The sequence below is a fragment of the Urocitellus parryii genome, chromosome 3 (assembly GCF_045843805.1).
Source record: "Urocitellus parryii isolate mUroPar1 chromosome 3, mUroPar1.hap1, whole genome shotgun sequence".
Classification (NCBI taxonomy): domain Eukaryota; kingdom Metazoa; phylum Chordata; class Mammalia; order Rodentia; family Sciuridae; genus Urocitellus; species Urocitellus parryii.
In genome coordinates this window covers 155,719,221-155,746,412 of record NC_135533.1, presented here as the reverse complement: position 1 = coordinate 155,746,412, position 27,192 = coordinate 155,719,221, and the positions used below count along the sequence as shown (strand labels likewise).

The 27,192-nt window shown below is 41.1% G+C and overlaps 2 protein-coding genes and 1 non-coding gene across 4 annotated transcripts in view; 2 read left to right on the top strand and 1 right to left on the bottom strand.

Moving 5' to 3' along the window:
• Pi4ka (phosphatidylinositol 4-kinase alpha) overlaps positions 1-27,192 on the top strand; it is a 134,338-nt gene that overhangs the window by 50,642 nt on the left and 56,504 nt on the right. For both annotated transcript variants that reach the window (XM_026401773.2, XM_026401774.2), the window contains exons 11-19: positions 1,007-1,198; positions 1,855-1,955; positions 2,648-2,777; positions 3,507-3,639; positions 5,372-5,467; positions 5,841-6,024; positions 6,468-6,571; positions 8,861-9,029; positions 11,188-11,238. In XM_026401773.2, the coding sequence (XP_026257558.2) occupies positions 1,007-1,198; positions 1,855-1,955; positions 2,648-2,777; positions 3,507-3,639; positions 5,372-5,467; positions 5,841-6,024; positions 6,468-6,571; positions 8,861-9,029; positions 11,188-11,238 (1,160 nt within the window). The remainder of the gene's footprint in view (positions 1-1,006; positions 1,199-1,854; positions 1,956-2,647; positions 2,778-3,506; positions 3,640-5,371; positions 5,468-5,840; positions 6,025-6,467; positions 6,572-8,860; positions 9,030-11,187; positions 11,239-27,192) is intronic.
• Positions 4,652-4,754, top strand: LOC113191878 (small nucleolar RNA SNORA66). The gene has a single exon (XR_003301946.1). It is a non-coding gene; the product is annotated as a small nucleolar RNA SNORA66 (small nucleolar RNA).
• Serpind1 (serpin family D member 1) lies at positions 14,805-26,412 on the bottom strand. The gene is made up of 5 exons (XM_026401776.2): positions 26,363-26,412; positions 21,659-22,500; positions 17,972-18,245; positions 16,459-16,603; positions 14,805-15,658 (listed from the first exon to the last, which is right to left on the bottom strand). The coding sequence occupies exons 2-5, from the start codon at positions 22,482-22,484 to the stop codon at positions 15,467-15,469; spliced, it is 1,437 nt and encodes a 478-aa protein (XP_026257561.1). The 5' UTR covers positions 22,485-22,500; positions 26,363-26,412; the 3' UTR covers positions 14,805-15,466.

The following is a 27,192-nucleotide window of genomic DNA, read 5'->3' as shown; positions in this document are numbered from 1 at the left end:
TTTACCCAGGCTATGTGTTGCTGGCTTCCTCAGCTGGTCTGACTTGTGCCTATCAACGGTAACTCTCCTGAATTTTCCTGGCCCATGGATGAGAATTTGAAAACAAACTCTGGGTGCTCCAAAGATCCAGGGAACTTTTTTCAGCCTCCAACCAGTTTTTTTCCTTGTAACTAGTATCCTTTCCTCTTTTTTTACTATCATAAAGTACTGCCTATTGTCAGTTGAATCAGTTTCTGTGATCACACATCCCTTTTATGTGTTTTAGATTTTAGTATATAGAGTGCTTAAAGCAAAGCTTGGTGGACTGGGGATATCGCTCATTGGTAAAATGCTTACTTAGCATGTGTGAGTCTTGGGTTCATTCCCAGCACCACCAAAATCAATTAACCGACCACAACAATAATAACAATAACAAAAAAAAGAAAAAAAAGAGCATGTCTTAGACTTTCCTGGAAATTATAATTTTTTTATTTTTTTGAGAGAGAGAGAGAGATTTTTTTTTTAATTTTTTTTTAATGTTTATTTTTTAGTTTTCGGTGAACACAACATCTTTGTTTGTATGTGGTGCTGAGGACCGAACCCGGGCCGCACGCATGCCAGGCAAGCACGTTACCACTTGAGCCACATCCCCAGGCCAAGAGAGAGAATTTTTTAATATTTATTTTTCAGTTTTCGGTGGACACAACATCTTTATTTTATTTTATGTGGTGCTGAGGATTGAACCCAGTGCCCCGTGCATGCCAGGCAAGCACGTTACTGCTTGAGCCACATCCCCAGCCCCTGGAAATTATAATTTCTTATGGCTGCCAGGTAGTTTGCATGTGGAGAACTATTGTGCACAGCCTATCCAGGCTTTTCCCAGTGGGTATTCTTGAAACTGCAATAGCCAGCATTAAATGTTACCCTTCTTTTTGTTAGAGAGGAAAAGACCATAACGATTGACAGCCACTTGTTGTTTTCTGATGTAGTTTTGTTTTTAGCTATGACACTTCCCTCTTTCCCACAGACCTCCCCACTTCCTTTGTGAAGGAGATCCATGATTTTGTATTGGAACAGTTTAATACAAGCCAAGGGGAGCTCCAGAAGATTCTACATGATGCAGACCGGATCCACAATGAACTGAGCCCCCTCAAACTGCGCTGCCAGGCAAATGCTGCTTGCGTGGACCTTATGGTGTGGGCTGTGAAGGATGAACAGGGTGAGCCTGCCTGCCTAGGAAAACAGACTGCTTTCCTTGCCCTGTGAGCTCTTGGCATGCCCTGGGTTCTTCCTCTCAAGAGCTTCTCAAAATGACTTCTAGAATTTTTGGCTGTGTTACTAGCATAGGCAATCATATTAGGAGTGGCCACCTTCTGGGTATACACAGAGCTGGGCTCCTGCTGTGGGCTGGATATCTGTAGTTCTCTCCTAATTGGATGAACTAGATCTGGGAGGAAGGGGAAACCTAAGGCTACAGGGCCTGTGTGGTGTTTTGGCAGTTTTTTTTTTTTTTTTTTTTGCCAGTTCTTTAGGCTTTTCTGTGGAGAGGTGGATGCTCAGAGCTAGAGGCCGTGGACTTTGTCTGGGGTAAAGTGGAATGGGAAGTGTTCTTACAGAATGGAACACTGCACAATGAGAGAGAGGGCTTACGACCACTGCAGAATGGAATGAGAGGGTTTAGGACTAGCAGAGAGAAGACAAAGTTACCCATAGTACAGGATACCTGCCTCCAAACTCATTCTGGTGTGGCCCTCTTATTAAACTTGTAACAAATGTGTCTCTGGAGTTTAATTAAGTTTTATGATTAACAGAGATTATTTTGTAAATATTGGACTTTGATGATTATTTGTACCCTCCTCTGATTTTTGAGTTAAGGTGCAGAAAATCTTTGCATCAAGCTGTCTGAGAAGCTGCAGTCCAAGACATCCAGCAAAGTCATCATTGCACATTTACCCTTGCTTATCTGCTGCCTGCAGGTCAGTTTCACTTGATGATTGAGATACTCGAATCCCATCCATGGAGCATCCTTCTTACCTGTTCAGGCTGTGATTGATTCTCCAGCAGCAGAGACAGACTGTAATATGAGCTGTTGTTTTTAGAACTTTTACTAGAGCCTGTTGTGGACACAGTTCTTTACTGAGTGTGGGCTGCCCTCTACAGTATGCCAGGGATTTGTGCAAGTGGCATCCAGGAACAGCTTTCCTTGAAAAGGGCCTTGAATCTTTTTTTATTGTGAAGCTGCCTCATATCTGCTGGGTGATGCCCAAGGCCAGCAGATGAATAGCTGTGGGCATGTGCTATAGGGCTTCACAAGGAGGAGGTGTATTCATCCACAATGCTTAGTTCTGCTCTGCTGAGATTCCATCCTTGACATAATCCCACAGACTCCATACTTGCCATTGTTTAAAAAGCATATTTTATACCCTTTCTCCCTTAATTTGTTTCCAAAAGAAATTAGTACATATTAATAATACATATTTACTTTGTGTGGGAAAGAGTCAATACCATCCCACTTCCTTGTCTTTGCCTCATAGGCAGGTGGCCTCTGGGAGCTTTGACCTTGGAAGTTTTTTGTCAAACTTAGGCATTGAAAGGTTTGAGCATCTCACCGCTTGGGGCCTTCTCAGATAGTTCCTCTCAGGCTATGTGACAGGTTGATGTGTTGCAGGGATTGGGCCGCCTATGTGAAAGGTTTCCGGTGGTGGTACACTCGGTGACACCATCCTTGCGAGACTTCCTGGTCATTCCATCCCCAGTGCTGGTGAAGCTGTATAAGTACCACAGTCAGTACCACACAGGTAATAGACAACTATAGTTGATGCCTTGTTTCTAGCATCTAGTCCTTATATGCCTTTGAAGTCCTTAAAAAAGGGGGGCCATGTGACTATGTGATTCCCTACATAGGTTATGTGACTGTACTTGAGCCTGTTCTTCCTCCATGCCTTTCCTTCCATCTTTTCCTACATGTCCCACACCATTCCTGAGTTTCAGGCCTTTCCTGTCCCTGCCTCCTTGTCCTATCACCACCAAAAGCCCCTTCTAGTTCCATTTTCTTTTTAGCATCTTCTATCACTAAGATAGCCTCCACTGCGAGTCCTGCATGCCCCAATGCTGGGCCAAGGAGCTTCATGTGCATAGCCATATCTAATCTCTATTGCCCTATGAGAGGATACTGACTCAGAGCAGATCTGGCAATGTAACAATAATTAGCATCAATTAAATAGCTGCTGTGCAAGAGACTGATTAAGTACTCCTCATCCTACCTATAAAGGTGGGCATTTATATTTTCCCCCTTCAGATGACAACACCCAAACTCTGACTAGTTGAAAGTCCTCTCCCATTCCTCATAATAGGAAGGGTTTCTTAGGCCCCTGCTGCACACTTGTCTTTACCTTTGTGCACATTACTTAGATCACCCCCAAGGATGGGACTGTGCTTTACTAACCATCAGAACTGCATTTATGAGAGTGCTTATCAATATTTCTGAATGATTTATTAAGAAATTTGATTTGAATTTTTTAATTTAGTTGCTGGCAATGATATAAAAATCAGTGTCACCAATGAACATTCTGAATCGACCCTGAATGTCATGTCAGGCAAGAAGAGCCAGCCCTCTATGTATGAGCAGCTCCGTGACATCGCCATTGACAACATTTGCAGGTGGGAAGCCCTGAAGATGGAGGTTAGACCTAGGAAGAGGGAAATCTGTTTCAGATAGAGGCTAATTATAAAATAAGGAAGTTGAAAATTTCTGATTATTTTAAAAATATACTTGAGGCTGGAGTTGTAGCTCAGCAGTAGAGCGCTTGCCTAGCATGTGAGGCACTGGGTTTGATCCTCAGCACAGGAAATAAATAAATAAAACAAAGGTATTGTGTTCATCTACAACTTAAAAAAAAAATTAGCAAAAACTATACTGGATCTAAAAAGAGGGATTATTATTTTTTAAAAAAGTAAACTACCTTCCTTTCTCTTCATAAAAATAATAAAAATGCTGGGGCTAGGGATATAGCTCAGTTGGTAGAATGCTTGCTTCACATGTACAGGCCCTGGGTTCAATCCCCAGCACCACACACACACACACACACACACACACACACACACCACAAAAATAAATAAATAAATAAGTAAGCTTATTAAAGAAAATGTATAATAAATAGAGAATGTTCTATTAGCCTGTCATTCAAAGAAACAACATATTGTTATTTTTTTCTGTTGTGATATTTAATATAATTGAGAGGTTTTTGTTTTTGTTTTGTTTTTAAAAATGTGAGTATTCGGGCTAGGGATGTGGTTCAAGCGGTAGCGTGCTCGCCTGGCATGCGCGCAGCGCTGGGTTTGATCCTCAGCACCACATACAAATAAAGATGTTGTGTCTGCCGAAAACTAAAAAATAAACATTAAAAATTCTCTCTCTGTCTCTCTCTCTCTCTTTGAAAAAAAAGAAATGTGAGTATTCCTCACAGATACTTGCTGTGTGAACTCCCAACTCAAGAACCAAATACTTTCTGATTTGCATGAAAATGACCGTTACTTCTCTGAATTCTGACTTCTCACTCTCAAAAGCCAAATCAATACAGCCTCTCTGTCACACCCATGTTGTTTTCTGACACTCTGGCTTAGGACCCAAATAGGTATGGAGAGCAAGACACACCTTTAAGATTTTATCTTCTTTCAAACTGGATAACTACCCCCGCATGATGTGGCAGAAGCTAAAGGAACCCGGTTTGCTAAAGTAAATGTGGTGAGGCTGCCCATTCTATACTAGTACAGTATAAAAATAAATAAAATAAATAAATAAAAATTTAAAAGAAGATTTTATATTTTTATGGGATTTTTAAAAATTTCCCCAAACTTTTCCCAATTGCATAAGCATTTCTATTTACCACTAAAACTTTGATAAAGTCTGGGGTGATGCTCAGTGGTAGAGTTCATGCTTACTTAGCATTAACCCTGGTTTCAGTTCCCAACACCAAGAAAATAAAAACAAAATCCCCAAACTCTTGATATCATTGTAATATTTCCTCAGCTATCTTGGGACCATCTATCTTTTGAGTAAGTCACTATAACTTTGTTAAGTCACTAACTTTGTTAGGAAATTTAAAAGTGCAAATAGGGTCAGTACAATATTCTGAAGAAAATGATTCTAGGCAAAATAATGAAGTTATTGTTTCCAGCTGAGATATTTTATGAAGTGGGCAAAATTTGCAGTAATTCTTTGAATTCATTCTACATAATGGTTTTTTCATTCAGATTTTTGGGGTAGAAATTTGGAGTAGTTATTTAAACATTGTAAACCTGAGAAAAGAAAAGAAAAAAACCAAAACAGAACTGAAAAACTCTATCTTATCATTTTGATGACTAATATCACATGGTTTTCCTTGATCCTTAGGTGCCTGAAGGCTGGCTTGACAGTGGATCCAGTGATTGTGGAGGCCTTCTTAGCCAGCCTCTCTAACCGGCTCTACATCTCTCAGGAGAGTGACAAGTATGTTCCCATTGCTAGGGGCAGCAGTTCTCTATGGTTTTGGAGGGGGCATCTAGCATTGTACATGTCTGTGCCTCTTTTCTGGTCACAGTGTAGGCATGTATTGGGTTTGCCACAGGTTTAAGGTGAAATCTATCTCAGAATGTTCATCCTGCACAACTGTGCTAGTAGAGAAAAATTATTGTCCTCTAGCCTACTGTCTGGGGCTTTGTCTTTCTGCTGATAGTTAAAGATTAGCAGGTGGTCATTTTCAGATGAATGCTTCATTAAGACTGTAGTGAAATCAAGGTCTGGATCATAGCCTCTGCGTTTTATTTCATTATTGCATACCAGAGAACTGTTCATCGGGTGCTTCTGTTCTTTCCTTCTGTAGGGATGCTCACTTGATTCCTGACCACACCATCCGAGCCTTGGGACATATTGCAGTGGCCCTAAGGGATACCCCGAAGGTCATGGAGCCAATTCTGCAAATTCTGCAACAGAAATTCTGCCAGCCCCCCTCACCCCTTGACGTACTCATCATTGATCAGCTGGGCTGCTTGGTTATCACTGGAAATGTGAGGAAGGCCCTAAGTGAGGCCAGAGCCATAAAACCCACTAACCATGTGCAAACTTTGTTAATCTCCTTTGACTGTATAAAATGTAAAATTACAGAGTAAGTTTACCTTGCACCTGAACTAAATACTTAACAAGTATTTCAACACCACATAGTGAGTATAATATAGTAGTTCCATGAGTGCTGGAGAAAAAGAGATTTAAATTAATTTCTTACCAACGTAAATGACATAAAATAGGATTTGAATTGAAGAACTTTCCTTTTAGCTTTTAGTTTGAGGTTTGCTTAAAGTTTTAGAAATGAATGCCCTTGAAGGTATTTTATGGTCCTCAAGATTCAAGAGCTTTCCCCCAGGTGATGACAAGAGAGGCCTTCTCCCATCTTCTGGGAAGGGCCTCATGAAGGAATCATGACATGGTAACAGTGCTTCTTGCTCTCTTCCAGCAATACATTTATCAGGAAGTATGGAATCTCTTCCAGCAGATCAGTGTAAAGGCCAGCTCAGTTGTATATTCAGCCACCAAAGATTACAAGGACCATGGCTACAGGTAATGCTTTTGCACCTTGCTATTGCTTTGGATCCTGACAGTATTTAACTCCCTTTGAAAATGTGAGTTTGGTGATTTGTCCTTTAAATAAAACTTTTTTTTTCCTTAAAAAAAGCACTACATGCTACAAATAAGTGCACAAAGGAGGAAATGAAAAGCCACATACACCTACCACGTGGAGTTGATCACTGGACATCTCAGTGCATGATGGTCCTAGCCCTTCCTTCTCTTCCCTTCTTAATAGGCCAAACTGCACACCCTGGCAACCTGCTTTTTTTTTTTTTTTGAGCAATATATCAGCTGTGCCATAAATGCTCCTCTGCATGTCACCTTTTAATAACTGCCTAGCATCCCATTGTATACTGGTACTGAGATTTGCCTAACCAACACTTAGCTTGAATGTTAGGTAGTTTTTCAATTTTTCTACCAGTAAATGCTACACTGAATTACCAGTAGCTGTATATCAGAGCATCATTAATGTTTTCCTTAGGTTTGATTCAGAGAAGTAGGATTTGGAAGGGTCTAAGGGAATAGGCATTTTAAGTCCTTGAATATTTTATTTTGTTTGAAACGCAACCAGTTTTCCCTGGAAGACCAAGATGCTTCCTTGTCTTTTCCTTGCCTTTGCCTGAGAATGCCTTGAGGAAGGGACATGTCTCTCCAAGAGTTTGTCAGATCAACAGAAGAGAGGGAAAGGGAAGAAAGGAAGTCAGACAAGAACAGGAGGTTGGCAGAGGGAAGAAGAGAATTTCTATTGATGTCTTCTTGTCAGCCACTGTGCTTCTCTCTTCCAGACCATTAAATCCAGACCTCAGAGTTTCTCTCCAAGTCAGTTTAATGGGCAGTAGTGTAGCTTCATGACCTTAGAAGGTGCCCAACCATTTTGTTCCTCAGTTTTCTCTCCTGCCAAAGAGACCCTATCTCTAGTTGTATCAGTAAATGAGATTGTGTGTGAAAGCTCTCCATCATTGTGAGCTTTTGGCATTGTTACACAGTTGACCCTCCAAATGTACAGATTCAGCATCTGCAGTCCTGGGGATTGAATGCTTTACCACTGAACTACACCTCCAACTCTTTTTATTTTATTTTGAAACAGGATTGTGCTAAGTTGCCCAAGCAGGCCTCAAACTTGTGGTCCTCCTGCCGTAGCCTCCCAATTACCTGCGATTATAGGAATGTGCCACCATTTCTGGCATAGAGTGATTTTCATTGCTAATAAAAATGATTTATCCTCTTTCTCACCAGTGGAAGCATTTGCTGACCTTTGTTTTGCTCTTGACCTACCAGGTATATACCTAACTAATTGGGAAAGGAATACCTTTTATCATTGCTACTATTTGTTGTATGATTTCTGGAGATTAGACAGTGTGCTCAGTGCTTCACATGGTGTTTAACGCCTCTAATCCTACTTTTTAAAAAATATTTAATTTTTAGTTATAGGTGGACACAATACCTTTATTCTATTTTTATGTGGTTCTGAGGATTGAACCCAATGCCTCACACATGCTAGGCAAGTGCTCTACCTCTGAGCCACAACCCCAGTCCCTAATCCTACTTTTGCTCAGGAAGAAACTGAGCCTCAAAGACAAGTGATACACTCAGGTACACAACATGGAAGTGGCAGTCTGGCTGCCTCCAGGGTCACAGAAACCTAGCAGGCCTCACTGATTTTTGGCATACAGCTAAGAGGGCAATGTCAGCTTGACATCCAGTATTTGTGTGGCGCTGGCCACCATCCTGAGGCAGGTGATCCCAGGACAGTTGAGCACTTCCTGCGCATTTGATATGGGCTAATATTAACATCAGCTCTGGGGTAGGGGGCATTCTGGGGAGATGCTGATCATCAAGTAAATATTTTATGGGTAGTAAATGTTGAATAAGACTGTTGGTGATTTGAGGGGGAAAAGCAGGGCTCAAGCAGGAAGTGCCTGAAAAGTATGTATTTCCATATTTAGCTGTGCAGTAGGCCGTGGACATTCATAGGAAAGTGTTCTGAGCCCTTTTTGCGTTTCTAATATGCAGATTGCTGGAACTTAGTCCCTTAGAATCCCTCAGTGCACCTCAGGAGAAGACTGCAATCATTTCTACAGCAGTTCACTTTCTTTTGGGGGCTCTTTGTCACAAAGATGGCATGTTCATCACCTGTTGAGAGTTCTTTGGTTCACACGAGCATCATAAGACAGGCTAGATTTACCCAGTGTTACCTTGCTTCACCCTTACAGCGAGTACCGTACCCTGGACATAGTCAAGGGCCTAGTGGTGGCTATTATTTTGCTCCTTTCCCCTCAGGCACTGCTCCCTGGCGGTGATTAATGCCCTGGCCAACATCGCAGCCAACATCCAAGAGGAGCACCTTGTGGATGAGCTACTCATGAACCTACTGGAATTGTTTGTACAGCTGGGGCTGGAGGGAAAGAGAGCCAGTGAGAGGGCAAGTGAGAAGGGGCCTGCCCTGAAGGTAGGAAGGAGGAGGCAACCACTTGTCTTCCCCACCAGTGCCTGCTGACCAGGACTGAGTCTTGAGCCATTGTCTTGATTAAAACATGATACCCTCTTTGTTAAGTACTTTAATACATCTGGAGAATGCAAGAAACAAGGAGGTGGAGTTCAATCTCAAGGATGCTATTAGCGGTCGGGGCAAAGATGACTGACTTATCAGATTTCATCTGGTTTATGAAAGTCACTCCCCCAACCCACATGACAGCATGACAGCAGCCTAGCATGGCCTCCCTCCTAGATGCCTCTCCCTTTTCTCATCTGTCTAAAGCTGGGGGTGAGGGAGAGGACTGTGACTGCACCTACGAAGACTTTAAGGGCCAATCAATGGAGGATAATGACAGCATGAGAAGGGCCAGGTTTGACCTAGTCTCAGGCCATCCAAGGAATCAGTTCTTCTAGGACAGACAAAATGTGTTAAGTTGTTAAAAAAAAAAATGTGTTAAATTCCTAAGTAGACAGATTAGGGGGTGGTTAAGGCAAGAAAGGCCTCTTACCCCATCATCTCCCCATTGACACATTATGGCCACCAGGCCCTCTACCGTATTTCCACTTTCATCCTCCTTTGTTGTTTCCCTTGTTTCTGTTACCCAGTAAAATGTGCCAGATTCTATTCTACCACAGGTCAGCACAGTGTTTCTGTAAAGGGCTAGATTTAAATATTTTAGGCTTTACAAGCCTTAAATGGTTTCTGTTAAAAAGGACATTTTAGACTGGGAAGGTCAGAAATAAGGAAGTAACATCTGAGTTGACAATTACAATAAGAAGCCCTACATTGATAGTCAGCCAGGATGGAGTAGCTAGTACAAAAAGAGATCTTAAGACCTGGACCAGACTTGCTCTGCTGGACCCCTTGCCAGTGATTTGGTGACTGATTGATCAAATCTCCCAGGTAGTGCACAACTGAGATGAGTCCAATGCACAGGAGACAAAGCATCTCTTGCATCCAGCAGAACCCCAGGCATTGGGATGCAGGGGAGCACTGGTGATGGAGGGAGTACAAAGTATTGAGAAGGCAGAAGATATAATGTGTCACAGACCTTCTTTCCCCCAGGATTTGGGCCTCGGTGTCCCCAAAGGATACCTAGGACCCATGGTTGCTCCCATCTGCTCTTTTCTCAAGACTCTTGATTTTTAGTACTTCATTCAATACTGTAGGTTGCACCATGAGAGCCAATGCAGGGATCCCCTTTGCTAATCACTGAGCTGGATACAAAGCTTTGAATTCTGGTCTTTGAAGAATAGTTCTTGCTTGCTAGCCAAGTGGTGAATAAGTATTTATTGAGTAGCTGTTGAGCTTTTCCCTCTGAGATATGAACTCTGGAATAAGGGCTGCCTGGAGAAGAAGTAGTGAATAGTGCTAGCAAATATATCACCCTGTTGATTTCTTCCTTGATGTTTTATGCATATGTGTATTACCTGAAATTGAATCTTAGCATGCTCTTAAACCTGACTTCTTTTACTTCTTTTATGTGCTACTGGGGATTCAACCCAGGGCTTCATGCATGGTAGGCAAGCACTCTACCACTGAGCCACATCTCCAGCTCATGATTTTGTGTGTGTGTGTGTGTGTGTGTGTGTGTGTGTGTGTGTTGAACCCAGGAGTATTCTGCCTCTGACTTACATCCGCAATCCTTATTTTTTTTATTTTGAGACTAAGTCTACATTGTCCGGGCTGGCTTCAAATCTTGTGAATCCTCCTGCCTCAGCCTCCCAAGTGGTAGGGATCACTGGTCTAATTGCAGATAATGTTTACAACTAATTGATGACAACCAAGTGGTAGGGATTACAGGCAAGCACCATTGTGCCTGGCTTAGATGAGCATCTCTGTGCCTCTCTTTGTGTACACATCTCTGATCATTTCTTCTTTTTTTTTTTTTAGTATTTATTTTTTAGTTGCAGTTGGTCACAATACCTTTATTTATTTATTTATTTTTATGTGGTGCTGAGGATCGAACCCAGGGCCTCGCTCAGGCTAGGCAAGCACTCTTCCACTGAGCCACAACCCCAGCCCTCTGATCATTTCTTTTAGATTAGGGAATTCAGGTTTATATGACACGGTGTCTTGTTTTTTAAAATAAGTGCATACTCATTGGTGACATTAGTTCTGTTCTTTCTAGGCTTCTAGCAGCGCGGGGAACTTGGGAGTACTCATTCCTGTAATAGCTGTGGTGAGTATTCATTAATCTAATGGTTTAAAACTCCAGGTACTGCACTCATGCACAGTATGTCTCTTAGAAAAATGCTGTTTTGAAACCCGAGTGTTTTGAGCTAGTGTTTCAGCCACCACTAGCTCTCCTTGATTGCCTCATAGGTATCACTCTTTCTCTGTGTCCTGTCCAAATCTCCTCTGCCAGCTGACCTGGGAACTTGCCTCAGTTTCCCTCTTGCATGACTCTCAGGTCCTAGGTCTGACTCTGTTCTCAACCTCTGTTATGACCTGCATTCATGCCTCTGACCAGTGTTGGCTCAACCTTTGTTTCCTCAGCTCTTTTCTGTGAGATGAGGCCTGGAGTCCTCTTGTTGGTACTCAGCCTGTGAAGCTGTAGCCCCAAGTCTCTTCTGGAAGCCATTGTTGGCACACTGGCCACAAGCCCTGCCTCTTATCACAGCGTACCAGGGTAGAGAGCTCATTTCCATCTTAATTTTATTTTAGTCTGTTTCTGCTTCTTTAAGATGACCTTTGTAGATGTTGTTTTTACTGTTCTTAGTGTTTCCCAATGGCTGGAAGCACATGGGTTTTAGGATCATAACGGCTGGGATTGGATTCCTGGTCTGGCATATAGGACTCTGTAGGAACTCCTGGGCTTCTCCCCAGGGTCAGTGTAGGCATAACCATTATTAGTGACAGTTCAGAATATACATACTTAAATGCCCACTCACCTGACCTTTTACATGAATAGAATTAGTATTGTATTTTTAACAAAAAGTTAATGGTTATATTATGGGGGAGGAAACAAATATTTGATTTTATTGCTCAACAAAGAGCATAGGGACCATGGGTTCTTGCATTTACTTTGTGGTTACCCCTTGAACCTTCTGGTGGAAACTGACTTCCAAAGGGTTTTTTGTTGTTGTTATTTTTGTTTCCATTTTTTATTCTTTAAGAGAAAGGTATACTTTTTTTTTGACCTTTGGTGACACTGTCTCAAATTTCTTTGCCGAGTAGAAGGGCCAGTGGATATAAGTAGGAAGGCTGGATTTTGGCTTTAATGAAACTGTTTACTTCTCAGGGTCCTTGGGAACCTGGAGTCACTGGTAGGTTGGGTCATATGAACTTTGGGGCTACTTCTTGTTTACATTTAGTGATTTTTGTTTTGAAATTTTGTGAAATAGTATTCCTTCAGAAATATCATTAATTAAATTGCTTTTATTGTTATATAGCCCATTGATAAGCATTTAGAAAGTTATCTAATCCTTAGACACCTCATCATTCCACTGTGATAAAGCAGTGGTTTAATAAGATATATCCCTTGCTCAAAAAATAGTCCTGTTTATGAATTAGTATTTTCTGGGTTGTGGAACCTTTTGAAAGCTGTAAACTCACTCTCTATAGAAATGCATATATTTAGGCTGGAGATATAACCTAGTGGTAGAGCACTTGCCTAGTGAGTATAAGGCCCTGGGTTCAATCTCTAGCAACACACACACACACACACAAATTCTCAAGGTTCTGCATTTTACCTCAGGGAGTTAAATGGGAATATCCAGGGCCTCCAGTTAGGAATCCCTAGGTGAGATACTCTGTTAGATTAAGATAAAAAAAAAAAATCCTCACCTGGCTCTTGCTAAACACCTATTACTGACCTATACCTTTTCCAGACTTTGATGTAGATGTTAGAGTCAGGTTTCAAACTCAGGCAGCCTGACTCAAATCCTGTACTCTGACTTAACATTCTACTTGAAAAATGAGTGGACTGGTTTCTGTAAGAGGGAATCCAAATGGATATAAGTGAACAAAAAAACATAGAGACTGGAGCATTCTGACCTGTGCAGGAGTGTGAAGGAATCCAGACATGCTGTAGCTGAGATATTGCAGGGTACTTGAAAGTGAGACCATTGCCGTTCTGAGAAGGGGATAGATATGGCTAAAGACAGAGGGGTTTGTGTGTTTGTTTTGAGATGGGTTCTCAGTGTGTTGCTCAGGCTGGCCTCAAACTCCAGGGCTCAAGCAATCCTCCCCCCTCAACCTCCCAGATAACTGCAACTACAGGCACACACCACCATGCCCAGCTTTTTAAGACAGAATTTTTGAAGTAACTATCTTTAGAAATGGGAGAAGTAGTAACTCCACATCATGTACAACAAAAGAATTAGAAGTTATACTCCATGTATGTATGATACGTCAAAATATATTCTACTATCATGTAAAACTAAAAAGAACAAATCTTTTTAAAAAGTGCTGGGGATATGGTTCAGTGGTTGAGAGCCTCTGGGTTCAATCCCTGGTACCCTCCAGAAAGAAGGAAAGAAAGAAAGAGAGAGAGGGGAAGGAAGGAAGGAAGGGAGGGAGGGAGGGAGGGAGGGGAACCAGCAACAAGATGAAAAATATAGGATAAATACCAGAAAAGAACAATGTTAAAGTACATTGGAGAAAGAATGGAATAATTGGGTCATTAGCTATGTTAGGCTTCATCAAGAGGCTCAGAGGTTATGATGGGAAGTTTTGGTCTCAACCCTGATCTGTCCTTTTCTCTGTAGCATGCTGAAGCAAGGACTGGTGTAGGAAGTTATACAGTGAACAAGTGAGGAAGGTTAGCAAAGAAAAGTAGGCTCCTGGTCCCAGATATCTGGGTTTAGATCTAAGTCTGAGGCAAATCACTTCCCTTCTCTGAGCTTGAATTGTTTCCTCTGCTATAAAAAAGAGGTGATTCCAGTGCACACCTCCTAGAGTTGATTTGAGTTCTCAGCAAGACCACCCATGCAATGGCAATGCCTTCTTTCCCTTTCTGTTGTCATTCCCCTTCCGCTGCTCCCATTACTGGCATTGGCCTCATCTGATCTTTTGTAACAAGACTTCTTAGGTAATCTTGCCGGCAAGCCAGCCTGTTCTTGAACCCCATTCACACTAGATACTGCAGCTACATCGTGGGCAGGTTTCAGAACCCTTCAGTCCTCCTCTTCCTCTCTTGAAAAGAGAGGACGAATGGTAAAGTTTCTCCTTCCAGGCTATGAGTACTGCTCTTGTGACAGTGATTGTCCCCCTAATTGAAGGCTTAACATAACTTTTGCATTCTGAGCAACTTTTTTGGATTTCAGGCACTCTGTCCAGGTAGTGAGGGATCCAGAAATACATTCCTTGGCTGTTGCCTGCTTTATCAAACTATATCCACTACAAAATCATGTCTGAAGGATGAAAGCTAAAACATGGACCCCACTTAAAGACAGTGGAAAGACTGGGGATGACTTAGAGCATTGTTTCAGGGATTCCATGCAGACCTCATTCTTTTTTTTTTTTTTTTTTTTTTTTTGGTGAGGTTTTATTTGTTTGGTTGGTTGGTTGGTTTTGGTACAGGGGATTGAATCCAGGGGTGCTGAAGCACTGAATCACATCCCCAACCCTTTTTATTTTTTATTTTGAAATAAGGTCTCATTCAGTTGCTAAAGCTTATCTTAAACTTAATCTTCCTGCCTCAGCCTCCCAAATTGCTGGGATTACAGGCATATGCCATCATGCCCAGTAGGATATGGCTCTTTTGAATTCAGCCTTTGTTAAAGAAAATCGAATTAGAGACACAGTAAATGTGGCTATCTTTATTTATCTCTAGGGTAGAAGACATGGCCTTGTGTACATACACTGTCCTCTGAGTAGTAGAAGATGACAGTAGGACATTTACATGGATTTGGAAGATTAGGCCTTGAGAGAATTAAGACCCAATGCTCAGGGAACCCTTTGTATGTCTCAGGTTATTTCTCTCCTGGGCATTGGGAATGATAATAATTAGGCACTCTCTTTGAGGTGAAAAATTAGTCATGTAACTCATCTCTGTGTTTTGATGGGGGTCCCTGGTTGAGAAAGGCTTTAAGTAATAGGGCCAGATGTGCAAGATGGGGCTGTCAGGAAAGAAGGTGCTGAGTACACTTTATAGGTTTGCTATGAGGAGGCAGGAAGAAGGTGAGAGAGTCTGTTTTCAAGACTCTTTAGGAACACCTGACACACCAGTTGGTTATACTAGCTCCTGTTGACTTATGGCATTGTTTAATATGCAAAATTGATCCCAACCAGCTTCTCAGTTGTTAGTAAATTTCTTCTTCCATAAGAACCTTGATTCTGTTTGGTAACCGTGGAAGTCTTGGTACCAAAACATCTCTGTCCTCATTGATAGAATGGAAATAGAATTGGTATAGGGGATTGAATCCAGGGGTGCTGAAGCACTGGATTGTGCCCAGGTGCCATCTTTAAGACCTGGCAGGGTTTGCCACTCTCCCCATGAAGAGCAGACAGCTGGTGCGATGTTCGTAGACCAGAAACAGAAAGGGTCTGTCAACAGTGAAACGAACTTGAGTGGACAATGGCATGAACCCAACGGTGGTCACAGCCGCAGCCTGGGTGCCCTCTTCATTTACTGTGATGGTACCTTGGTGTTTGAACTGTTTCAAATTGGAAAGAAAAATTGTCAAATTCTATAGGTTGGTACATAGATGATAGAACATCTAATAGAGTCTAATTTCCTTTAGAAAAATGTCCAAAGACCACACAAAAATCACAAATCACAACTGGCAAAAATCACAGTTGTTCAAAATTACCCTTGAAAATTTCTTTCATCATCTGTCAGTTGCAGTTAATTGTGCTTAGAGGCCATGTTATAATCACAAGTACTTACCTGTATACTCTAGAACCACATTTATTCTAAGTTGCAACCACAGTCTGAGAAGCTTTGGGAACCAAGACAGCTGCTGCAGACCCCCATATCCTCCTAAAAGTCTGGAGTGCACATGCACTAGGTGGGCAGGGGCCTAGAGGCCTAGATCGGCCACAACATTTGGCCTGTTATTCACTTTCTTTTGCTGAGTGTCTGTTTGTTGGATTGTGAAGTTAAATGTGTGTGTGTAGTACATTTTCTGGGTGTTTAATGGGTCTTTCACAGTTCAATTGAGCATAGCTATTTCACAGATTGGAGCACACATCTCTCCTTGCTTGGATATCACAATAATAGGACTCATTCCAAGGCTGTTCCTGTGACCACTCTGCCTAGTGAGCATCTGGCAAATGCACTACCCTCCCTGGCTGCAGAACTGAATACTTGTGTGCCACAGCCAGACCCAGAAGAGCTTCAGCAGCCCTGACTTGGGAAATGAGATTGAGTGGAGGAGGGCTGGGAAGGGACAGATGGAGATGGGAGTTAGGCTGTGACTGACCCTTAGACCAGTGCAGACAAAGGAACAGTTACCAGGTCAATGGTGATCCTTTGGTCTGAGATTCCTGACATGTTGCCATTTTTGTCAAACAGCTCTGTGATTCCCATTGACTTCAGGGCCTCCACCAGATTGTAGTTCTTCTCCAGCTTGAATTTAGGCAGAAGCACTTCTCGAGTTCTAGTCAAAGAATAGGAAGAGGCACAGTTTTATTGAATCACAAATTACAAAAGAATAATGTTTTTCCTGATGAGTGTGCACACCCTACCATGTATTGCATTTACTGCAAAATTAACATAGCACTTATTCAAATTTATAACCTGGCACTGTCAGTTGAGGATTTTGGAACAACCACCTACTGTAATTCCAACTACAGTCAGCCCTTTGTATCCATGGGTTCTGTCAACCACAGATTAAAAATATTAGGGGGAAAAGTTCATCTGTTCTGAACATGTATAGACTTCTTGTTCTCATCATTATTCCCTAAATACTTTAGTACCACAACTATTTACATAGCATTTACATTATACCAGGTATTATAAATAAGTAGAGATTATTTAAAATATAGCAGAGGATTGCATAGATTTTATACAAATATAGATCATTTCATATAAGGGACTTGATTGATATCCTTTACCAGGGGATAGTTTCTGAGAACGGGAGGATGGAAGGGTGTGCTGAGAATGGTGATCTGGTGGATGGTATGTGGGTGGACTAAGAATAGAACTTGCAGGTTGGTTTGGCTTCCTTGGGTTCAGGGTGAAGTCAGGGCAGGGAGATTAGGAAGGAAGTGACATTTTTAAGGAAGGGACATTTTTAAGGAAAAATCCACAAGGCTTGATGACTGATAGGCCACCTGGGGAAATTTCCTCTCAAAGAACATACTTCTTATTTTGTTGCATTTCTCTGTATTCTTCTTCTAAAAGGAGCTCTAAACCAGATTTACTTATTCATATTGGCCTAAGTAGCATCCAATAAAACAGAAATGTGACTGACCTCTCCATTCTTTCTGCCATGGTCCAATAATAGTCTCTGTAAATATTTAAAATCTGCAGTTTTAACTATTGAGCAATGAATAATAATAGAGGAAAATCATGAATCACAAATCTGCAATGAGTTTAGAGAACCTTAGAATTTGCTGGGTGGAAAAAGGGAAAGCTAATCTCTGTTGAATTCCTCCTAGGTTCCAGGCACTGGGGTATATCACTTATTCTCATCTTGACCCCCATAAGTAAAGGAATTACCACCATTTTCAGGTTGATGGAACTGGACTTAAATTCACAAAGCAAATATGTAGCAGAGCTGGGATACTTATTTCCAAACTGATTCTAAGCTACCTGCCTCTGCCTTCTGAAATTGACCTCAGAAAGCAGATGTGTTGCTCCTAAGCTCTCTGATTGTCTCATTGAGCAAGAAATTTGGACTGAATTAGAGTAGCCTGTTTGGCATTCTTGGGTAGTTATGCATAATTCTCCCTTTTTAAAAAAATGACCAGAGTTTCAGTAGTCCTGGGCACCCCCAGCCTTTAGAAGAAACACCTAGAAGTACCTGTTTGTCATGCTTTTTTGCCATCTCTCTACCACCTGGGGTGTCAGCTGTCCTTCAAGGGTCTTCATCCCTGATAGCTTGTGCGGGACCACAATTAGCATGCTGATGCCTCCTACATACTCCAACTGGAGAACATCACAGTCAAGTTCCTGGTCATTTGCCGCAAGGAAGTTCCCCTTAGTCTGCATCATGGGAACCTTGACCACCTCTCGCTCATTCAGCCGGAAGTTGTGGTTGTGTGTCATTTCCACTGGGAATTTATTCACCCAGGATCCTTAAAATCAAAAGAAGCAGGCAGCTATTAGGATGCTCCTTTAGAACAATGGTCTCCTACCCTTAATGATGGGTCCAAATTCCTAGGCGGGCTTTGCAGGCCCATCTCCAGAGTTTCTGATTCTCAGGTCTGGTTTGAGCTGAGAATTTGCATTTCCAGCAGGAAAGGTTAGATAGACTGGAATGGATTGTGGGTTAGATTCCAACACTAAATAGTTTTTTGACCCTGGCAATCACCTAAACTTGTCTGGGCCTCTTGAGTTCTTCATTTGTAAAATGAGTATCTTAGAGCTCCTTTTTGCTCTCTATTGGTGGCTCTCATCCCTCATACTATGATTTAGCAGCATTTGGCAGGACACGTGGGTGATGTGGTGTTGCCCTCAGGATCTTCACTATAGATTATGTTTTTTTTGCACTACTGGGAATTGAACCCAGGAGTGCTCTACCTCTGAGCTACATTCCCATCCCTTTTTATTTTTATTTTATTTTTTATTTTGAGACAGGGTCTCACTACATTGCCCAAACTGGCCTCAAACCTTTGATCTTTCTGCCTCAACTGTGATACCACACCCAGCTTCACTACAGATTTGGATGCAGTACTGTGTATACAGGAATAAGTCTGTTCTGTTATTAGCTCTAAGATGCTAATAATAGCTGTAAGATAACTAATAATAATTGGTGACAAGTTGATGACTGGTGATATGCCACCAATTCATCTAAGCACCTTTCCTGTATTATTTCATTTTCTGCTCCCAGTAACTATATGAGATGGTTGCTTTTTTTTTTTTTTAAACAAGATATATTTTTTTTTAATGATTATTTTATTTTACATTTTGGCGGACACAACATCTTTGTTGGTATGTGGTGCTGAGGATCGAACCCGGGCCGCACGCATGCCAGGTGAGCGCGCTACCGCTTGAGCCACATCCCCAGCCCCCAAGAGATGGTTGCTTTTATTATTATTATTCCCTTTTTATGGATGAGGAAACAGAGCCACAACAAAAATTTTCAACTGGTAGGTTGACAGAACAGATGAGGTAAGCAGGCAGGGTCTTTGTAGATCTAAACACCAGACAGCTTCTGCCTGAGCATAGCTATACTAGATGACTTCTAAGACTGCCTTACCCAGCACTCAACCACAGCACTATAGACATCTGGGCCCAATAACTCTCTGGTGTGGAGAGTGTTCTGTGCATTGTAGGACATTTAGCAGCATCTGTGGCCTCCATGAAATATCGGCAGTGCTTCCCCCACCTCCTCAGGTTGTGATAATCACAGTATTTCCAGGCATCTGTCTTGGAACCCACAGGGAATCACTGCTCTTTCCAGCTTTGATAGGAAGAAGCACATGAGAAGCTTTACTAAAGTAAACAAACATTTGCAATTAAAATCAAATTATAACAGAGATTTGAGAGCTAGAAATTGAAATTGTGCTTCTAGAGTTTCCTCTCCTTTGAGAAGCATCCATGAAAGATTGATTGATACTAGCATTTGATCTTTTCCAATTCCCAGTATTGGATTAAGTTAATGTATCAGTGTTATCAGGACATTCAGCATATGTTTGCCACTTTAACACTTTGGTTTGATATGGATTAATCTGTTCAGGAGATAAACTGACAACTTCTAGTCATTTCTCTACCCCCATGCTGACAGAAATGGCCACCTGTCCCTGAACTCAGGCCAGGGCTAATGCAGACGCTTCAAGTGATCTGGAGGCTTCCAAGAAACTGATGAGACTGAGGGCTTTGCTGCTGCTAAATGTTTTTCACTGACCTCTTCTAAAGTCATTTCATAGGTTAATTGCTTAAATAAATGTCATTAGCCATGTTATACTATTATTATAATCTTTAGTTTGACTCACTCTAGTTCATTGCCATTTGCCCCACACTATGCTAAGTGTTGCATCATAGTCTCTTTGGTTCTCCCCACAACCCTGTCAGAGTAGGTGTTATCACCTTTGTGATAAAGATGAGGAAACCAAGTCAGAGATGTTGAATGACTTGCCCAAGGTCACACAAATGAGAAGTGGTGAAGCCAGGGATTAGATTTCTATTTGCCAATTAAAAAACTTATAACCAGAGCTGGGGTGTAGCTCAGTGGTAGGGCATTTACCTAGTACATATGAGGCACTGGGTTCCATCCTCAATGAAAGAAAGAAAGAAAGAAAAGAAAAGAAAGAAAGAACTTAAAGCCAGTGATGAAAAGAATATGTGTATATTTATCATATTTGTGTGTGTGTGTGTGTTGTTATCTTTGAGTCTAATGCAAGCCTGTTAGACACTTAGCCTTTGATTCCAACTGGCATTGTGCCTGGCTCAGGGTGGAAGCCCAGGGGTCAAATCTTAGCACTCTAGAACATCCTGAATTCTTGGCCTCCTCAATCCTACTTCACAGCCCACCTGGCAGGATGCCTGCCTTGTAGAGTTGCTGGGGGACCTTAGCCTGGGCACAGAGAAGGATATACCCCTTTCTGTGGGGTATGCCATCAGGTTGGAAGGGGACTCTGGCCTCACCTCCACCAAGCAAAAGCCAGGAGAAAGCCTCTGTCCTTTGCATTCCTGGGCTGCTGTACAACTGCTGGGGCTAACAGGATTGTTGGCCTCCCAATAACTATGTCCTCATTGGTGTCTGGTGGTAAAGTGGAGAGATATAGTCATTCTGGTCAAGTTCCAGTAAAAGGTATGGATTTTACAAATACGTATTCCTTTATTTCTAGGATTTGAAGGCGTGTGTGTGTGTGTGTGTGTGTGTGTGTGTGTGTGTGTGTGTCAGAGAGAGAGAGAGAAGTGTGTGTGTGTGTGTGTGTGTGTGTGTGTGTGTTAGAGGGGTAGTAACCTCCTTAAAAAGTGCCCTTATGCCTGGTCCAGAACCATTGCTTAAGAAATAGTAGTTTATTTCTGCACCCCTACCTGCCCTTTAGTACAAAAGTATCTTGAAACAGAATTTTAGTTGTTATATTAGTTACTCTAGCTGAACAGTTCTGATTCACAAATCTTTAGCCTTATCTCCATATTTCTGCTTACTAATAATTGGGATTGGAAATGAAGAAACTGAAATCCAGGTTGGACAAATGCTAATTTTTCTTTTCATTGTGTCTTCTAATTTAACAAATCTCTAGAGATGGACCCTCTGGGTCCAATGTTACTCTGACACTTACTAGCCATGTGCCCTTAATAGGGACCCCAATAATCATTATGACCTCACTTGTGGTGAAGATCCAGTGAGCATAAAGCATAGAGTTAGGGCTCAGTAGCTGTTACATCATCATGATCTTCCTTGTCCCTATATCTGAGTCAACCCTGTAGACACAGATCTGTTTTCTTGGGTAATTCATAGCTAGAATATAGCTCTTGACATTCAGTCTAGAAAGTACATTCTCAAAGTTTGCTTTGAGAACCATAAGCTACTTCTTACCTTTGAAGTATATGCAGTTAAGAATCATCATCTGAATAGTAGGGTCTATATTTGCTAGAGCTTCCTTTATGAGACCCTTGGTGAGCTTCAGAATGTGGTCGTTAGTTTTAGAAATGAAGGCAGGATCTGAGAAGTCAGCCACCTGAGCCTCAGCAAAGTAGTACTCTCTCACTTTAGTTTTGAAGTCATCTAGGATGGGAAACTGCTCTTGAACATAAAGGTCGTTGACTGACCTAAGTGTGTACCCAAAATTCCTCCTGAAGAGGCGATGAGTCAGCTTACGGAAGAGATTATGAATAGTTGTGATCTCATACTTGTTGCTAGCATTAACAAAGTCTTTAAAATGCAAAACCGAGTGCACTTGTTCATGAGTCTTTCCCTTCAGGCCTAAGGAAATCATCCCCATTGCAGTAGAAATACCAACAGGTGCTATAAATATGTTATCAAAAGTATTGGTCAGGTCCTTCAGTGATCTGTAAAGGTTGAAGGCGAACTTTGCATTAAGGATATTAAGACGCTGGATCCGGCTCTTGCCTTGGAAAAGCTGCAGGATGTTCCCAGGACTTGATTCTATTGGGGAAACTGCATCAATGATGTCAATGTAGTCATCATCTTCACCAAATAATTTCTCCAGGTCCAGATAATCATCGTCTTCCTCCCCCTCTGGAATCCAGTCATTGGTGACCGTGTTTTCTTTGTGAAAGTCAGCAGGCAAAAGGGGCATGCTCAGGTTTTTATTATTAAGCTGATCTGTGAAGTCTTTGCTTCCACCACACACAGATGTTATGATGAGGAAAATGAAAAGAGGGTGGAAGGGGTGTTTCATTTTGGCAGAGCTAAAGCTGTGAGAGAAAACAAGGTGACATGTTGAAGAGTGGCCTGGCTGGCCCACACCCTATTGCAGTTCAAATAGTAGATTACCTGCAGCTTTGGCCCAGGAGAGGCTCTCCCTTAAAAGCACAAGTTCTAGGGCTGGGATTATGGCTCAGTGGTAGAGCACTTGCATAGCACATGCGAGGCCCTGGGTTTGATCCTCAGCACCACGTATGAATAAATAAAGGTATTTTGTCTAACTACAACCAAAAAAAAATAAATAAATTTTTTTTTAAAAAAAAAAAAAGCACGAGTTCTGGGGCTGGGGATGTGGCTCAAGCGGTAGCGCGCTCGCCTGGCATGCGTGCGGCCCGGGTTCGATCCTCAGCACCACATACAAACAAAGATGTTGTGTCCACCGATAACTAAAAAATAAATATTAAAATTCTCTCTCTCTCTCTCTCTCTCTCTCTCTCTCCCTCTCCCTATCCCTCTCTCACTCTCTATTTAAAAAAAAAAAGCACAAGTTCTTAAGCTGTTGAGGATTCTGAACTTTAACAGAATCTGATGAAAATATACATACACCTAACATTTTATGTGCTTTATAAATCTTCCATGAGATTCACGCCCCTGGGTGAAAATCCCTTCTGTAAAGGTTTGCAAAACTAACATTCTAGAATCCTGGGGTTCAGAAGAGCCAGGAAGAAGTTTCTTTTTCATTCATTCATCAAACATTGTCTTCTGTCTCCAAAAAGCATATTAGGTAATAGAGGCATGAAGGTCTTCCCTACTAAGAGCCTCATGAGCCAGACTCATGGGATAGATGTGTAGTGATTTGAGCATTCTTAATATTCAAAGCAAAGCATGTGAGGGTAGGTAAAGGAATGTGGCTATACTTCATATAGTAGTACTAGGGGTGCCCAGACAGAGAATTGGGGAGAAGCTTCATTAAAAGGTGAGACTTGAGTGGGCCCGTGGAAAGGAGGGGAATTTCTAGCAGAGGGATTCAATCCTATCTGTGCAACCCAAATACTCCACCTTGGGATAGTGCTGTTATGGGAAAATGTGTTGGGCCAGGCTTTCTGAAAATTTCTAATGATATTTGAAATTTGTGCAGTCATTTGGGGTTAATTTTTATAAGATCTGGAACTTGTCTGTAATGCCAGGACTCCCTTAGGGCCTAGTAAAAATGTGGTTGGTGGCCTGGCAGCCCCAGAAACTATTAATTAAGGTCATGTAACCTGCTACAAGTATATTTTGCTATCAGGAAAAGCTAAATCTTTTCTACTGCTTGTAATCTCAGCAGGCAAAGTCTATGTGAGGGCAATGTAGGACATCCCTAAAGGCCTAAGGGATATTCCCTTTATTTTGTTTAAGTATACAAGGTAAGTGTTTAACATATATCTGTGGTTAGCTTATCTTTATCTGTTCATCCCCTTCCTTATTCCAAGGTCTTAGCTTGTGAAATTTATTTTGGCTCCCAAGTGGCTTTGTCTTGCTCTTTCTTACTTCCCAGATATTAACTGTATACTGGGTAGATGATGAGCAATTATTTGATGCTTCCTTGTTTCACCAGATAGTGGCCATAGTATTTATAATGCTGATCTAGGCAGGTTGTACATAATCCCAATCTATTCTCTCCAGAAAGAATAATTGTGTTTTGTTAAGTTTGTTTAGTGCCTGTTCCTATTTCCTGTTAGAATATCTACTGCCAATCTAAGCCATGTAAGAGTTATTGTCTCCTGTTAAATATCTGAACTTGTTAGGCCTGAGATTGTTAGGGGCTAACTGTTCAGAAACCCTATTTGAATGCTCACAGTTTTGTTGATATTGATAATGGCAAGGACAAATGATGGAGCCGTGTTGGATGCCAGGCGCATATAAGGTATTTTGTATAACTTAACTGCACCCTTCCATTTTATATATATTGAGCCTTTTTTTGCTGTTGCTAATAAAGGCAGTGATTTGGGCTGGGGCTAGAGTCCTTGCCTAGCATGCTTAAGTCCAGGTTTGATTCCCCAGCACTGCAATGAATGAATGAATGGCTAAATTGGAACCAAGTTGGCTGAGCCCCCTACCCAGACATGTCAAGTTCTCTGCTGCCTTGTTTGCCCTGAAGTGCCAGGACACTCCCAAATTGGCTGGGGAATAGTTTCTACCAGTGCTCCAACTTTGGTCCTCTCCCTGCCGTACTGTTTAAAATAAATAAATAGTAAACTCCAGTATTGTTTTAATAATAACTGAGAGACTTTGGGGTTGCACATTTTGGAGAGGAAAGTCACATAGTTTCTAAGTTTGAAAATGTCTTTCCTCTTAGTACCTTGCTAAGGCTACAGGGGCCTCATATTGTCTGCATGGATGAAGCAATTTCTAGAAAGGATTTTTAACGTGTGTTACTGAAAATAGAATGGGGCTCAGTTTGCAAATAGAATCAGACATGAGTATTAATGGCAATAAACTTTATAAATTTAGAGGAAAAGAAAATGGGTAACTTTAGTGGAAGTCTCCTCACTTGACTGCACTTATAAAGTGTTCTTTTCAGGTAAAAAATTAAGGTTAAAGAAAAAACAGAAAACAACTTGTATTAATAAGGGTTCTGGAAAATGAATCTGAGGCCAGACAGGGAGGCAGACTGAAGACATTCATGTTCTATTTTTCTTTTTCTGTTTTAAATTTATTATACTGGAATTGAACCCAGGGTACATTTATGTTTTTATCCTGATATTCAGAGTATATATTTGGATGCCTCTTATACCCTGTTCCTACATTATATGATTAAAAACCAAAAATAGTTTTCATTTTCCCTGAGAAAGGGGAAGATATCTCTGATATTTTTTATGGGTTGACAATTTAAGGATCTAAAAATTAAACCTTCCTACCATTTCATTATTTAGTATAATAAAAACTATATAAGAAATTTAAAAATTATTATTAGGTTATGTTTAAGTCCATATTACTATCTTTGAAGAGAAGCAATATTTTTTTAAACATTTTTTAGTTGTAGATGGACCCAATACCTTTATTTTAATTATTTTTATGTGGTGCTTAGGATTGAACCCAGTGCCTCACACGTGCTAGGCAAGCACTCTACCACTGAGCTACTACCCTCAGCCCAAGAAACAATATTTTTTTAAGATAAATTTTAAGGTATTTATTTTTCTGAGAATTTAATATGGCACTTTCTCATTAGTTACATCCATCAGAGCAGAACACCTGAAAATTGTTGTCCCTCTCAACTTGGCTTTCCGTGCAGCTCATTATCTTCAGGTTCAAACAGAGCAAGTGGAATGGGAGAGAAATAGCTGCCTGTAGCATGGAAAATTTTATTTTGAAATAACTTCAAACCACTGAAAAGGTGTAAAAATAAAGTAGCAGAGCATTTCCTATATCCCCGTTTTTCAGATTGACCAGATTTTTACATTTTGGGACATTTGCTTTATATTCTATCTCCATGTTTATGTGTATGTACATATGTACACACACACATACAGACACACATGTGCACATTGTTTTATTTTTTGAACCATTTAAGATTAGGTCTCTTCTATCATGTCCCTTTAACCTTTAATACTAGTATTTTAAGGGGAAATGTGTAAGACAAGGATATTCTCATACGAAAACATAGGATAGTTATCCAATTTGAATAATTTAACATAGATATAATACTTTTATTTCTTCCATAGTTCCTATTCCAATTTTGTCAATTGTCCCAGTATTGACAAATAGGATTAATTATATAATGGACAGATTAAAATTTTTAAATACTTTCCCACTTCTTAGCGTGGAAAGCTTCTGCATTTGCGCATTGATAAAGAAAGGAATGAATTGCTCATCTCCAAACACCAAAGATTAGAATTTACAATCAAAAGAAATATTAGAAACCGAACTTACCTCTGTCCTTCTGAGAAGCGGCTCTACAGAGATGAAATCAGCCAGGGTCACCAGTGGAGTTTCAATGTGAACTTTGGTGCTGGGTTGTTTTTGCATATTTTCCAAAGTAAATATGTCCCAATTCAAACACACTCAACTAGCTTTGTCAGCACAAACCACCTAGCTGTGTCTTTGATCACTGCTTAGTGACTGGCAACTCCTAGGCTCCAGTTTGTCACTGAGGTTTTGAATGTGACTGTCATTGTCACAGCCTTGTTGCAGGAGCAGCCTTCACTGAAACTAGCACATAATCTAAGGCATTCTTCAGACTTCTGGAGGCTAGGCTGCACTTCCAGAGTAGCTATAATACTCCCCCCAAAATAAAAGTCACATGTGTGCCCTCCTATTGTGTCTTCCCCTTCTGAGATGATCATCTTCTTATCTAGCCCTGACCACCAAGGCAGATTTGGCTAGTTTGGCTATGAGGTGGGTGTCCTTATCCTTCTGTGAACTTATTCTTCACTGAGAAGTGGAGCCAAAAATAAGATTAGTGGCTTATTAAAAATAAGGATACCATGGCATAGGACTTTCTTCAGTCGAGGGTCACTGTTCATTGCTAGAATCGAAGCCCAGCTCTTGTAGGACAGTTAAGGATATCACTGAGCTGTGTTTACCAAACCCAAGTCCACTTAGATATTCATGGGGGTCTGTGGAACTATAATTTATTTTAACTTGTGTTTTTAATTTTATGATCTAAAAATTTATCAGAATATTCTGTATTATCTGGGAAACCAGCTTATCACAAAGCATTGCTTCCTGATTTGGGTACTTGTGAGTGTATTTGGGTAATC

Coding starts and splice junctions, on each gene's coding strand:
- Serpind1 (XM_026401776.2), bottom strand. CDS start 22,484: ATGAAACACCCCTTCCACCCTCTTTTCATTTTCCTCATCATAACATCT. Junction 18,246..21,658: donor TAACTGCATATACTTCAAAG/GTAAGAAGTAGC, acceptor TTTGATTTTAAG/GATCCTGGGTGAATAAATTC. Junction 15,659..16,458: donor AAAGGATCACCATTGACCTG/GTAACTGTTCCT, acceptor AATTTGAAACAG/TTCAAACACCAAGGTACCAT.